The sequence below is a fragment of the Indicator indicator genome, chromosome 31 (genome assembly GCF_027791375.1).
Source record: "Indicator indicator isolate 239-I01 chromosome 31, UM_Iind_1.1, whole genome shotgun sequence".
NCBI classification, from domain to species: Eukaryota; Metazoa; Chordata; class Aves; order Piciformes; family Indicatoridae; genus Indicator; species Indicator indicator.
Genome location: NC_072040.1, coordinates 5,689,443 through 5,704,800, shown reverse-complemented (window position 1 = coordinate 5,704,800; position 15,358 = coordinate 5,689,443). Strand labels below are relative to the sequence as shown.

Sequence of the window (15,358 nt, the reverse complement as noted above, 5' to 3'; positions counted from 1 at the left end):
AACTTCTTCCTAACATCCAATCTGAATCTACTTCTACAATCTATTTCATTGGGCTTATTTCACCCTGGGGAAAGAACAGTGTGAGATCATAGAATTACACCCTATCATTAAACTAAGGGGAAAAAAAGAAGTAAACTGCTTTAATGTTACACTTGTGTGTGCATGTATGTGTACAAACAAATGCAAATATGCACATAGAAAAGAAGACTTCATATGTGTTAAATGTTAAGAAGGAAAAATACATTAAATCAGTCTAAAAAAAAGAATGTATTGAACATTTTTTTGTTGCTCCATTTCTTTCTGAAATCAAACCTTGTGGTCCTTTGCTGTATGACATAATGTCTCAGAAGGTATTTGTTGCATATATTTGATAGATATAAAATGGTATAGCCTCTTTAATATTTGATGCAGGTGCTCAGTTCTTTATTCCCCAGTTTTGCTTTTTATGAGGCAATTATCAGGTATGCCTGAGTAGTCTGTCCAGAGAGCACTTTATGAACAAAGTATCCATAGAAGAATCCTAAATTCTGTTTTGATATGAGCTCTCCTGTGGTAGGAACAGTAGTCACTAGTTTTTACATATAGAGAATGAGGAAAACACTTTTAGAAAGGAAGCAACCAGGTAGTTAGAGAATGCCTGTTCATCTCACCTGTGACTACTTAATGGTTCAGAATCATAAAATACAACATAAAATGCAGCTGTGAAAGAACCTGGTGCCCATTAAATCCTTACACTCACTTCAAGCTGTATTAGCAGAAAGATGATGTGAGGTCAGTGCAGGTACACAATTCAGCTCTTTAATATGATAAATTCCAGGTGTATTCGTGAGACTACTTTTTGAATGTCATTTGACAACTTTCAAGTTACTGATAGCTAATCTACTAATATTCCAGCCTGAAAAATGGAAACCACAGAGATCAGAAAAAAAGTATGTTTGTAGCCCATTGTGTCAGTAATACACTAATTAAATAACAGGACAAAGTGATCTTTTTTTTTCTTTAGATGGGATTGTTTAGAGGTGGTTTTGAATATCTGCAGCTAGTCTATGTAGGGGTTATTTATTTGCATATTTCATAGGTTCTCTGTTTGTAGAGAGTCCCGATAAAAAAAAGAGTACAGTAGTATATGTCCAGATTTCACAGATGTTTGTAAGTCTGTGGGTGAATGATCATGCAAGTTTACAGCAGTTCTCTCCAGGGAAAACTCTCTTACCTGCCTAGCAGAAAATATTGTTTCCACTGTGTTTATTTCCTAAGGTGATTCTGTAAGGTAATAAAGGGATGAAAATCTTGCTATGGCATGTCAGTATGCTGTGGCTTCTCACATAATTCAGCCAATTTAACATTGGCAGAGGAGTTTTAGCAGCTCTTCCATGGGATCTGACAGCCAAAGAACAAGCTTTCTCTTTCTCTAACTACTTTTTTTTTTTTTTAATAAAATCTGTCTAGTTTTAATTAAATGATCTCACAGAAATGTTAGGTGTTTGTTCCTTAGATCTTCTCCGCCCAAACTCCCTCTGTAGTCCATACACAGAAAATACCTTTAAGACATGAAGACAATGAAGCAGTCCTCCCAACTTCTTAAGCACTTCTATCCCATTGATCAGATAAAGAATGTAGAGCTCTCAAGGGGGTAATTAAATCTCCTTGAATTAAGTACCTACCTCTCCCACTTCTAATAGGAAGAAGGTACTTTAGCATAATTGCTTACAGATAGGAAGAGTCACCCTGACATGACAGGCAGGAGCAATCTGTACTGCTCAGCCTGCAGACCTGGTACCATCTGTCTCACCACTGGACAAAAGTGCCTGGAGTCAGAGCAGGCTTTTCTCCTCCTTCCAGAGACTGTTCTTTTTGCTATCCATTGAGCCACACCAATGCTGTTTAGCAGGAGGCAGGGCTCTCATCCAGTAGTATTTATCCAGTAGGAGTACTGCTGAAGTGCAGCAGGTATGTTCTTCTCTCCTGCAGCCTGAGTACTGGATGTCCCATGTAATGAGTGAGTAGTCTAGTGTTTCACCTACTGTGACCAAAATGAACACTTCACAAAATGCTCTCACATCATAGATTTCTTAATTTGGGACATGATTTTTACTGCAGAACATTGCTTTGGGGAAGGCAGGCTGATGCAAAGAATATTTGCTGGCAAAGAATATTGTTGGCTGTTGGTTGTATTTTTTTTTTTATAAGCAGTGGTCATTGCTGAATAAAAGGTGTAAATGAAAATATTTGTTGTTTTCCATGTCCAGTTCACCTTCCCATTCATTGTGACTTCTGCTTTCTCTTCCCAGGTGCAGATTGTAGAAAATAACATTCTAAAAGGGTCTTGACAAGCTGTGTTTTAAACAGATTGTTTTTAAAGTTGTTTGCCTAATGAGATAGTCAGTGTACTTCCCCTGATTTTTTAGCAAAGTATGCCTGCACCTTAATTAAGCTAGCTCCTCTTGCTGCAGCAGCATGGAGATTAGCACATTCATGTACCAAACAGTAGCCATAAATAGCATTTTCATCTCAAAATGTAATGAGCAGAAGTCAGGAGAATGCAGAATGCAATTTGAATAAAAGAAGAATAGTCTCTAGGTTTGGATAGCAACTAGAACTCTCTAAGGATTGTAGATGATTCCAGCAGTAAATTAAGTTTCCATTTACATAGCTGGCTAGGTTGCTGACCAAACCTTAGCTTAAAGCAATTATCACTGTCTGACCTCTATTTAGTCTTCTGGTCCAAACCCCACTTCCCATTAGCTTTGTAAGGTCATAAAACAAATCACAACAGATTACCACTTAATGTGTTTTGTGCTTACAGGGTTGGGGATTTTGTCCACCCTAGAGTCAGTCACAGAAACTTCCCACTCCTATTATAATTCCATTCATTCTTTACAATGCAGTGACTTCAAAGGCAGTTTCCATCTAGACCAAATCATCAGCAAGTAACAACACCACCACCACCACAACTTCATTACTGCTGTGTGTAGCCCAACTGACCATGATGTTTTGATCAGAACTACTACAACTCTGAGGCATGTTTTGGTTTGGTTTTGAACAGAGCAGAAACCTTTAGCTCCAGAAATATTACCCTTTCATCTTAAAAAAAGCCTTTTGCATATTGATGTCTTCTATACCAGGTTTTAAAAGACAAGAAAAGTTAATAATGGAATTATTGTCAGCAGCACCACTCCTTTTATCAGTCTCTTATCACCTTCTTAGCAGTTCTTTGTGTTGTTTTTTCTCTGTTGATGAGTGTACTACTGTCATTTCACTTGCATTTCACTTGCATTTTTTCCATAAGGCTTTCTCTCATTACTCTAATGAAATTGTCATGTCACTTGCATTTCCCATGGAGCACAGGTGAGTCTACCAGTGCAGTGTTACCAGTACCAAAGAACTGTTTGTACCGCTTCATACATGAATATTATAAAATAGTAATTAAAAAGCATCTATAGATAGCCATACATGATGTCAGATGCATAATGTACTAGTTCACTGGAAAGACACTGCAAGAAGGGAGATAGCTACAGGATGAACTTTTCATTAGCCTAAAACAGCAGAAAAAAAAAATTACAGAGTAGAATTTGTCACTAAGGGTGGGCTTTGGAAGTATGTAGCACTGGCAAAGGTGGTAGGACTAGATGAGCTTTCCTAGAAAGGTGGTAGGACTAGATGAGCTTTCCTAGAAAGGTGGTAGGACTAGATGAGCTTTCCTAGAAAGATGGTAGGACTAGATGAGCTTTCCTAGAAAGGTGGTAGGACTAGATGAGCTTTCCTAGAAGGGTGGTAGGACTAGATGAGCTTTCCTAGAAAGGTGGTAGGACTAGATGAGCTTTCCTAGAAGAGTGGTAGGACTAGATGAGCTTTCCTAGAAGAGTGGTAGGACTAGATGAGCTTTCCTAGAAGAGTGGTAGGACTAGATGAGCTTTCCTAGAAGAGTGGTAGGACTAGATGAGCTTTCCTCAACTGGGAAGCAGTAAGGGTGAAAAGAAATAATTTAGACATACACTGGTTGGTAGCAGAGAAAAGTGTTGCTTGACTGCATTTTGAAAATAAAAGTAATGATAGACAATGTCAAGAAAGTCAAAGTATTGAATGCTCTTTTGGATATGAATTTACACAAAAGGTCTGTTTTAAACAGATGATTGTCAGCATTTATAAGTGTGATATGCTCTTGAATAATGTTGGAACATGCTAGAGACCAGACAGGGGACTAGTCATAACATTAATGCAAAGGTTTTAAATTTATGATTTCTCTTTAATTCCAGCTCTGTCCTAATTGCATTACTTATAAGCCACAAAAGATTAAACTTGTCTGCTAAATCCATTTGCTGAGTGCAGGAATTTTCTAGATAAAATAGAACAATGGTAAAGTAGAATTGATAAATTTAGAGTGTCTTAGAACACCCAATGAATATCTTTGCTGGGTAAAAACTGTCTGTAGCTATGACTTCATGTCATTGCTATTTTTTTTCTTTAGTCATGACCAGCTTAAAGTTAATTCTTTTGCAGTATTTTTGTATGTATTAGCACCCACTTAATGACTGCTAAGAGCAGTCCCTACTCTTAGTGAAAGAGTAATTACATATTTGATATAGGAATTTCTGCCTTCATCTTTGAGGGGGTTTTTTTTCCCCTTCTTGGGCTTTGAACTTAACGCTTGCTGCAACCTGTGCTGTATGAATAGGCACAGGCCTATTTTATTGCTTTGTTCAGTTCTAAATTCTCCAAATAACACATCATTCTGATATATATTACTATTTTAAGTGTTGTTATTATAATAATGTCAGGTTTATACAGCTAATTCCCCTATTATGACAATATATGGTAATGTAACCACATAAGTTTTACTCGCTCTCCATCATCTGGTTTTGTTGCAGCTTGACAAATGCATCTCAATTGCTGTAAATTACAGCTTTGGTGTTCTTCTGCTCCTGCCACTGTCTCTTCATGGTTCATTATACCTTTGCTGAATAATTTTTCTCTCACTTTGTAGCTTTAACTAGAGTGGTATACTAATTTTCTGAGACATGTGCTGATATCTTGAAAAAATGAGATACTATTATTTGCATTTATTAACTTCTTATTTTCCTTTGGACTGCAAAATCTATCGACATAGCAAAAATCTACACTTGACTAAGCAATCTCTTTTACTACTGAAATGCAATTAGGCAGTGAGTTGCTGTTCTGAAATCTATAGACACAGATGCACTTCCAATGCAAGATCTTACAAATATTTCTTGACCTTTATGTGCCATGTAGCAAGTCTCACTGATGCAGAAATATGTCATTTAAAGAAAAAATTATCAAAGATGATCTTTATCCCAATATAACACAGTGAAATTCACTAAAGGTTCATAGTTTTCTGATAGGCAAGTCTGAAACGCAGGTTGAAGCAAAAGTCATCTTTAAATTTACTTGCAGTATCATCAGTGCTTGCCATAGTCATTCTTAATGCCAAGAAATTGGTATTTATGAGAAGTTGGGGAGAATTCTGTTGATTCTTAATTATTCAAAGCTCTTGCTGTTTAATGATTGCAAGGTCATATACAAGGCAACCAAAATTACACCATCTATGACCTCTATGTCAGTTTAACAGCATGGTGGTCAAATTTCTACCTATTCTACCCCTTGGCCTGCCTTTCAGCCATGGTCTCACAGATACACAGCACTTGTGTGACCCTATTGCTCATCACTTGAACATTCATTTTCAGAAATACCAGAAGATTCTTGAGAAAAACCCAAATGTACAAGGAATTCTGCTTGGTGTTTTATTATGAATTCATGGCTATGAGGTGAAGTTGGAAATAAGTAGAAGGAACTGCATTCTTCAGAAGGGAACTACATACAAGACTTCTCAAGCTCAGGAGCTTGTTAAGCAAAAGAAGGTTAAGGAGAGTCCAATCTTCCCTACTTAGAGCAATGCAGAAGCTTTATTGCCAAAGAGTTCCTCACTGAAAACCACCTGAATGCAGTGCTAGAGAGTCTGTGGTTCATCTGAATGCAGTGCTGTGAGCCCCATTGTGTTAAAGGAGGAGGAATCAGATGTACTTAGCAAAATATAAGGGCATGACCTTTGAATGTAAAAGTAATATTAAGTAATTTTGTAGTATTTCAATGAAACTTACTTCTACAAATGAAAGATGAGATTTCAACAGAAACAGGTGCTGAAAATCTAAGGTTTTTATACCTCAGAATGACTAGTGAAAGTTGGTAGTTGGTTGTTTTAGTATTTTTTTTCCAAGTTTAGCAATTGTGTTAGTACCTGGTTCATTGTCGTGTGAATTTAATGTCTCAACATATTCATAATAGTTCCTATTATGTCAGCCAAAGTATTTCAGTAATGTAATACCAGGTGATTTTTTTTTTCTAGCTTATTCACAAGTGGTTTGTTCTCTGGTTCTATCAGCCAAATTGTCTCAGAAATACTGCTCTCATTTCCTGTGAGCTCCAAGAGAAGCGTATGATTCTTTTAGACAGAAAAAGTGGAATGTGACAGAATACCACAAAGACTAGATGTTCCTGTACTTTTATTTTTAATCCACTCAAACGAAACAAACTTGGGTTGGTGGCAGGGTGGTGGAAGATGTAATACCTGTGAAGACTCCAGACAGCCTCTTTAGTTTCATTGCCTCAGGTGAGGGTATTTGTCTATGCCACTGGCAAGTGGCCAGTTTATTGAACCTTGCCAGCAGGAACTCACTTAGATCAATATGCTGTGGTGTAAGTATTAAATGTGTTTTTAAAACCACTAGCTACGTTTCTATGGGGCATTAGGTTCTGTCAAGAGGGTAAATTGTCCCATGTATTAGATATAATCATGTAAAATTCCCCATTTCTTCTGCCATTTTACTACCCTCTTTGTCTTGTTGAATGCCAAAGTGTGAAGTGCAAATGCTGTTATCTCTACCAAAGTGAGAAGTCCAGAAATAATGTAAACCTTGGCAAACTGTGAACTCTTCACAGGCAAGGTCAGAAGCCAGCTGATAGATTGAGAGCATAGCAACAAACCAGATTAAAGAGCAGTCTTAACCTATCTGCCTCTTGTTCTGTTTCAGCCAAGTCAGAGAGAAAAGACCAGGTTGGCAAGAGGGACCTAAAAGGCAAGGTGCCATGTGACTGAGTAAAGAAGCAACTCAAAAGCTGAGATTAGGATTTTTTAAGTGGAAGGAAAATGAGGAAGCTAATGAGCTTCAACAACTATGCCATATACAGAGAATACTGATGATAATATGAATTCTGCCATGAGATATTTTTCTTCCAACATCTGCTAATGGTGCAAATAGAAACCTTAGGTGGGAAGCAGAACTGTAGATGTCTCAATTGAAACCTTAAACTGCATTTGTAGTAGTTATGGTTTGCATTTCCCTTCCCAAGGAAGGTGGAGGAGGATGCTTCGATTGGAGCATAACTGCTAATGAAATCCCTTTAGGATTAGGTAATTACATGAGGAAGGTGTCAATCTGAGTGAAATCTGGATGGTGTGGATAAGATGATTTGCAACAAGCCACAAGGGCCACAGTAGCCCTCTCCTGTGAATGAGGAAAACCTGGCTAGCAAGAGGTTTCTACTCACAGGTTTTCTTCACAGAGAAATGGTCCCATCACAGGCAGTGAGGCATTACAATGCTGTTGGCAGTAACTGAAGTTTTAAACCTAATGACAGAGTAGGAAAAAAAAAAAAAGAATTAAAATCTGGCAGGCTGGAAAAGCTGTGAGATTAATGATTACCCTTCCCTTGAGGAAGAGCTGTGTTGGTCATGAGTGACTCATTCCTCCGTGTGATGTAAAATGCAGTCTAGTGTGGGAAGCCTGCTGTCTCCCAAGAGCTGAAGTCTGAGGGTTGTTGCCAAATCCATCTAGCCAAGTGACAATTAACTGGGACTGCTCATTCATGCAGGCTTGACCAATTTCCATGTGACTCCAAGCAGATCACAAGTGACTACAAGACTCTGGGAGGAAGGCTGAGGAGGTCAGAGCTGTTGTAATGGGTTAGTCCTCCTGGTCATGCAGGAAAAATGTGTCCTAGAATGCTGGTATGCAGAAGCAGTGTCACCAAAGAGGGCTTTGGCTTCTTTGACAATACTGTGAACTTGCAAGGAAATACAGGGTGAAATGGAACTGCTTAGCCTGAAGAAAAGAATAATGTTTCCAGTTAATGCTACACAAAGAGCAGGCTGTTTGTTTGATTCTGTGATGGATTACATGAGAAGTAATGGACTTGAACTGCAATCAGAAAGAGTCTGTTTTGATATAAGGAGACCTTCCAATGCTAAGTAGAGCTGTGCTTGCTGATGGATTTACTATGAGTAAATGGCATGGAGAGTGCTGTCATGACCAGGACTGTACAAATGGGTTGGGCACACAGCTTTGATCTGTTGAGTTGCTTTTCAGCCATACATTAAATCTTTTATATTATCATGGAATGAAAATATTCCCATCAGTGCTTGCAGCTGCATTTAGGGTAAGACAAACGACAGCTACAGTTAGTCTAAAGGCTTTTCTCCATTTCTATGGTGTTTGTGAAAACCTATGGAAGTGAATACCATCTACTAGATAATACATTGCCTAAATGTTATGTTGTAATAAAAATATTAGTGAAAAGTAAAACTGAAATTTGAATTGTCTACGTTATTGAATTTCCTTGAGATATCAGAAAGTTTGAAATCTGCTATTTTAAAGCAGGAGAGAAATATAGATCAATTTTTAACAATTTAATTATCTGGTTTCTACTGGAAGAATGACATGAAGTTGCTTATTCTGCAGTAACAACTAGTGGACAGAAGGGCTAAGAGCTGTAGATCTGTTAATCAACCATCTCCACCAGATAATCAACCATCTGATTGATTATTTGCATGTAGATAATTATTCCCATTGAAACTTCTGCTTGTTAAATACTAATGTCATTAAGTGATGTGTCACTCAAACACTAGGTAGCTGCAGGACATATTCCTGTTCAGATTGAATTTTTCCTTCATGACTTTAACTCCTTTATTAGCTGCTATGAATTACCAAAATCTTAACATACTTTCCAAATGACAAAAATACTCAGCGTTGGTTTTTTCCTATATGCATATTGTCTTGTTTGTCATCACCCAAGTTTCCTAACAGGCACAAATACTATGATGTGTCACATAAACATCAGTCTTGCCTGCTATATTTACCCTTGTAAACTATCTATCAACTGAAAAAATTATTCCACCTCAAAAAAAAAAAATCTTCTGAGTAGATCAATACCATCCCATCAACATATCTGGAAAAATTGTTTAATTAGATTATTTTCCTCTTCAACAGTTTGTATATTCAAGCATTTCTCATGGGTGTTTTACAGACAGATGTGTGTTACTGCCATGTTTTGTGAAGGAGAGTGATCCAGGGCTTTCACTGTGCTCTGACTTCAAAGTCTAGTTATTTTCTGTGCTTTAACCTTGTTCTTCTGACAAGTGCAGGTATCTTGAAGCCCTTTTGATCTAGTGCTGTGTTGAAAATGTTGCTGCTTCTTTTGCATTGTCTACTGAGCCAGTCATTATGACCTGCTACTCCTACTGCATTCTCAACCTTAGATGTTATTTTAGTGAGTTCTCAAGCTAAAGTGTAACAGCTCAAGATATGATTTTTAACTTCACTCACATAGTGAGGTTTGGAAGCTTAGGATCCTGCAATGAGTCAATAATAGCCTGTGGAAATGAATTGTAGATTTCCAGTGCCAACCACTACCCTCCAGTTATTAAACTTGCTTCCTTGTTGTATCTTTTCTTTTACCAGTGAGAGTTTGGAAAGTTTAGAATTTCTTTTATTTAATATTTAAGCTAAGTCCTAATCACTGTGTGGCATAGGGAAAGTTTAGAATTTCTTTTATTTAATATTTAGGCTAAATCCTAATCACTGTGTGGTATAGGGAAAGGATATAACAATACCTAAGCAAAATGTTAGTGAAAAATAGGGTGAAATTTCAAGAATATTTTTCTTGTCCATTGAGAATTCACAGCAAAATAACAAAATAAGTATTCTGGAGGCCTCTGATAGCTTCTAGAGTCCATTATTTCCAGATATGGATGATACATTAGGTTTATATTTATAGTATTTTGAATACAAGTGACTCAGAATATGTAATTTTAAAAAGGTTAGCTAGGAGAATCTGAAGTCATTACATTTCAGAGGGAAGTCCTTGATACCTTCTGCATTGATAGTTGCTAGGGATGCTACATCTTCACCCAGGAATCTATGTATGCTCTCTTAACAAGAGGTAAAATGGATTTGACTACCTATGAAGAAATCAGATGGATTTCCATTGCAAATTGTTTTTCTTTGGTGGATAGTGAAATTGTTTTAAATTGCAAATGAAAGAGGTACTCAGGAGGAATATATTTCCCTATTTTGTGAGTAGATGTTTTACTGATGATTACCTACACTGGCTTTTTTACTCTTAGTGTGATTGATACTGCACTAATCATACTCCAATGAGCAACTACTTTTATGATATAAGCCATAATTATCCAGTTGCTTCATTATCTGAAGCAATGCTCCTCGTATCTCCTTCTGGTTTATCATTTTTTTTAATTCCTGTTGTTCACAGTCTTTTCAGTAACTCTTCTGTAGAGAGATGTGTTTTTTTACTTTCAGATGGGACAATAATAGCATTTTCAGACACTTTCAGTTGTTACATTTGCCTCCTCAGTAATCTGCCTGTTGCTGCTGGTATTTTAATGATGAAGAGTCACAAGTATCTTCTTTTTAAAAGCACAGTAGCAATATTATCATTAAGCTAATGTCCAAACACGGGGAATAGCTGTTGAATATTTCAGGATTAAATGAAGTCATTAATCTGTTAATTTTTTTCTTTTTTTTTTAATTTAAGTAAAAGTAATTGCAGCCCTGTTATTGGAACTCTGCAGACTGGGTTTTGTGCTTTTGTCCTTAGAACTCCCAGTGTACTTTCACATAATAGGCACAAATCTGGTAGTTCTTTGTAATACCCATCCCTTACCTCTCTGTGGGTGGTGTTCAATGCATCACTGAATCCTATTGAGAGAGGAAGGAAATTAGTTTAGCATGCAGATTTGCAGTCATAGTTAAGATGGCCATTTGTCCTTCAGTGGTGCTCTTAAATGCCATAAAATGATAATAACCCTCAACATGCAAATCTTTTATTTCCATACATCAGTTCAAGACCTCTCTTAGGGGTCATTTTTGTATTCAACACACCTGGGTGTTTTTTTTGTGGGAGCTTTCCTGAGTCTTACTCGCCACCCCTTGTTTTCTCTAAAAGTGTTTATCAACTATCTGCATGTATGGGAGCTCACTGAAACATGTAAGCTCTCAAGAGAGAGTCTATAATGTTTATTATATAAGTTGAAACAGACCATCTTGCTTCTCACTTTTGTTCTCATCTAGAAAACATAGTGAGAATGATTCAGCCTACAGGAGTCTATAGGAATAGATTAAAACAGAGGTCCTGTTTATGCTTATGAATTATTCATTGTTGTATCAAGCCTCTATATAAATGTTCATATATTCAGCTTTTTCCCTTTCTTCCTTCAAGGAACTTGATGCTGACTTCATTCAGGCTGAATGCATTTGCAATTGAATGCATCTAGTCTTAAGAAAAATCGAGTTGGGCAATAAAATACTAGAAATCATGGCAGTGATCACAATATTTCTCTCCTTTGAACCATTTAGCTTGTCAGATGTGATCAACAGAGAATGGTGTCATCCCTGGTGGGTCAGGAAGCAGACAGAAACGTTGCATTAAATAGGTCCTATGCTCCCATATTTTCCAGAACACATTGCCAGATCCCTTTGCATACTGTAGTTTGTATGGATTTTCAGCCTAAACTCTTAAGATCTGCTGCAGCTTGTAAAACCAGCATCAAGAATTCCTACATTCAGTCTACAGGTAGTTATAGACATATTTGAATGTATTCACCAGTCTATGATTTTTGTATGAACTCTTGCATGCTTCTGTCACTTTTTCCTCTGATTTCCTGCTTTTCTCAAGGCATGTGTGCTGTTGGAGAGCAACGTGTCACAACATTACCACATTGAGCAAACAAAAGGTAAAAGTAGGGAAGGATATTGGTGAAAGTAGGGAAGGGTATTCTGGATTATTGCTTTTCTGGCATGAGGACTATTAAAGGAAATGAAATAAAAGAAAAGAGAGAAAGTTGCATATCTGAGGCCAAAGCCAGCTCATCTGCTCACCCTACTGAAGAGTGATGTGTTCCATGATCTTACTTGTTTCTTCTCTTGAGCAGGTACAGCAATCACTGTGAAAATTATCCATCTGTGCAACATCTATTGCACAAAATAACTGACCTCTCTGTCCAGTGTTCTACATGGCCAGCTATAATTTTTGGAACATACCTGGTCAGAGATGTTTATACCCTTACCACAATCAATCATGCTTCAAACCATTCTTCTGTGGTAGCTTCTGCTAAAATGCATTCTTCTGTTGTTGGTCTCATACCATCATCACTTTGTCTGTTTACTAGTTAGGTGCAACATTCTTCAGAGACCTTATTTTTTGTGCCTTCCTCTTTCCACTTTCAGGTGATCACCAGTTTCTAAACTACTTTCTCTACAGTTTTCTTAGATTGGTTAACTTTTTTTTCCTTAATGTTCATTCATGGAAGTTGAATGCTTTCATAATGCTTCCTGTATCTTTCCCTTCAAAACAGAATTTGTTTACTGGCTTCTTGTTTTGTCTCCTTTTGTGCCACTCCTGGGTTGTGAGGTTTTTTTATTGCTCTGGATAAACACATCTTTCTAAATCATGCTCTCAGAGTTGCCAGTGTTTTATTTAAATAAAGTGTGGATTTTGTTTTAACGTCCTAGTTCCCCTAACGTTTCCTCTTAACTTACATTGAAGAAAGGAGGAAACTAAAGTTAATGTACGTGCAAGAAGGGAGGGTGGAGATGTTCTTCCGACACTTTTGCTTCAGGGTACATTTGAAAACCAAATGAAATTGCTTGCCAGCATGTTCTTGACAATGAGAATTATCCTTTGATGGCAAAACTGTGGGATGTCAGTAACAGACTTATAGACTTGCTCAGTATTTGCATGAAGAATGCAGAGAGGTTACCACTGCAGCAAACAGTCTGGTTTTGGAGTCTGAAAACCACAGTGCCACTCACATCTCTGCATATAGTAGTTTAAAGAGGATGTTGTAAACACTGGAGGAATTCAGTGGTGATTCTTCTTTTCTGCTGAAGAAGTGTTAATATTACACCATGAATTTGGGGCTTGATTTCTAGGTGACAATGTTTTAAATTTTAAACGTGTTTTGCTCATCTGCAAAAACAGTTGTGAAAAGTTAACATAAGAAAGCAAAAAAAAAAAAAATGCATCCTGGGCATTATTTGTCATGAATACACTTGGCAGATTTACTGGATTTGCTCAGATGCTTTCAGGGCTTATGGTGACAATAAAAAAGAACATTTTTTGTCCTACCAGTGATAGGAGTGGGTGCATTCCACATCATTCTCCTTGCATTGGACACTTGTTTGCAGAAAGCTGACAATTTTTATTTAGGTGGAGTCAATGATCTGCAGGGCTAAATACAAACTCTTCATACCTCAGGTGTCTCAGACTTTGTTTTCTCTTTGCGTTTAACCTAGGGGTATTATTGAATGTTTATAGAAAGAAATTGCTTGAACAACTATCAAAGCTGATTTTGCACACTCGTATCTTAGGTGCAAAGCCAAGAGTAGAGGAAGGGATGCTTCAAAGGCTATCCCAGCCCAATTTTCTATCATTCTTTAAGGAAAGGAATTTGCTTCAAGCTTGGTGACTTTGATGGATGGCAGTAAGTTGTTCTAAATTACCGATGGAGTTAAATAATTGATGTAGTAGCTACTAATCAGAAAAAAAAAAAATAATCCAAAAGACAGTGTACTGGATTCAGAAATAATTTGGCATTTATTCTCCTTTCCTCTATTCTGGCCAGCAGAATGAACCACACAGTGACTGCAAAAGTATCTTGTTATTACCTGAGCCTGTCAAAGATTTCAGTCCCATTACTGCCGGAGCTTTTCTCAAGTTTTTACATACATCATTTGGAGTGTCTGATCTATGTCTCTAAAATCCAGTGTTTTGAGTTGACTTTTGTCTGATGACTGAGCATTAACCTATGTCTTTATTCATTTTTGTAGATTAAAAAAATCAACAGGAATTTTCCCGTAAACCAGCAGGTAAGAAAAATGGAGGTTGCTTCGTTTCTAAGTCTCATTTCAACTGTGTTTAACGATGTGGTAGCTGTGCGTTATTGTAGCTCAGGAATTCCCAGGAGATTTTGTTTAGAGTACCTTACTGCTTCAAAAATAGTGTGGTGGGTTTGTTTTTTTTTTCCAAGTCAAAGGGAATTGGAGTGTTTGGTCAAAGCAAGATCATGACTAATGTTTTCAAATCATCTATATAAGGCATATATATGTGTGTGTATCTATATAGAAAGGGTTTCTTCAGGTGCTTCTTACCCATTTTATTGTAAAAGGAGGAATATGTTTTACTGTATTCATCCTAAAACTCTAAAAATATGAATTTTATTGTCTAAATAAAGTCATAAAATAATATTATTTGTGCAAGGTTATGGAGCAGGCTGGTAGCAGAATTTGGAACAAACTTCAATCATCTGACTGTCTCCAAATTCGTCCATTGGCAGGCTCATTGCTGAAGGCACTGCAATCTCAGTACAAAAGAGAGTAAGACTCCTTGAATAGAGATGGTTTCTTACAAAATGCATCATGAGCACAATGCTGTGCTCTACAGCTGTGCATCAGGTGATTTGATCTATGGGATGAAGGGAAAGAGCTGTATGTCTTGAGAAATCTCTTCTTTCCATTATTTTTTTAAAGAATCAGGCCTACAGGTTGTTATATTAGAATGAGACAGTGTTTCCATCTTCACAGCTGTGTTTAAATCAGTTTTTAAAATCATAACTTAAGGAACTGGTGCCAGACTAATGCAAGGAGCTGGCGTAAAATTGTGCGTATCAGATTCTGCAGCACTCAGCTGTCATCATCCCAGTATTTTGTAGGCATATGTGTGGTCTTGCTGACATTCACAAACGCATGGATATCCCCATTTGTCTTGTTTCTGATATAATTTCATAAAAACAACATGCAGCTGTCCAACACCAGCTCTGTAAAATATTCTAGCTTAATAAGCTGTGGTTCAGCTTGATTAAGGTTACACAATTAGAACAGTCTCCTGGAAAATAATTTCTAAACATTGAGCTCAGTGAGTGTTTTAATAAAAACTAACTTCTAAGTGCTGTCTAAAGGTGAATACACTCAAATGTCACAGTGATTGGCTTGACTGCCACTCAAGCCAGTATCCTGTTTTGCTGAGATGTGTTGCATCTCTATTACACTGA

At 37.2% G+C, this 15,358-nt stretch overlaps 1 protein-coding gene across 2 annotated transcripts in view; it reads left to right on the top strand.

Annotated features, from left to right (window-relative positions):
• SNTG1 (syntrophin gamma 1) overlaps positions 1-15,358 on the top strand; it is a 110,897-nt gene that overhangs the window by 49,733 nt on the left and 45,806 nt on the right. For both annotated transcript variants that reach the window (XM_054394719.1, XM_054394718.1), the window contains exon 11: positions 14,139-14,177. In XM_054394719.1, coding sequence (XP_054250694.1) covers positions 14,139-14,177 — 39 coding nt within the window. The remainder of the gene's footprint in view (positions 1-14,138; positions 14,178-15,358) is intronic.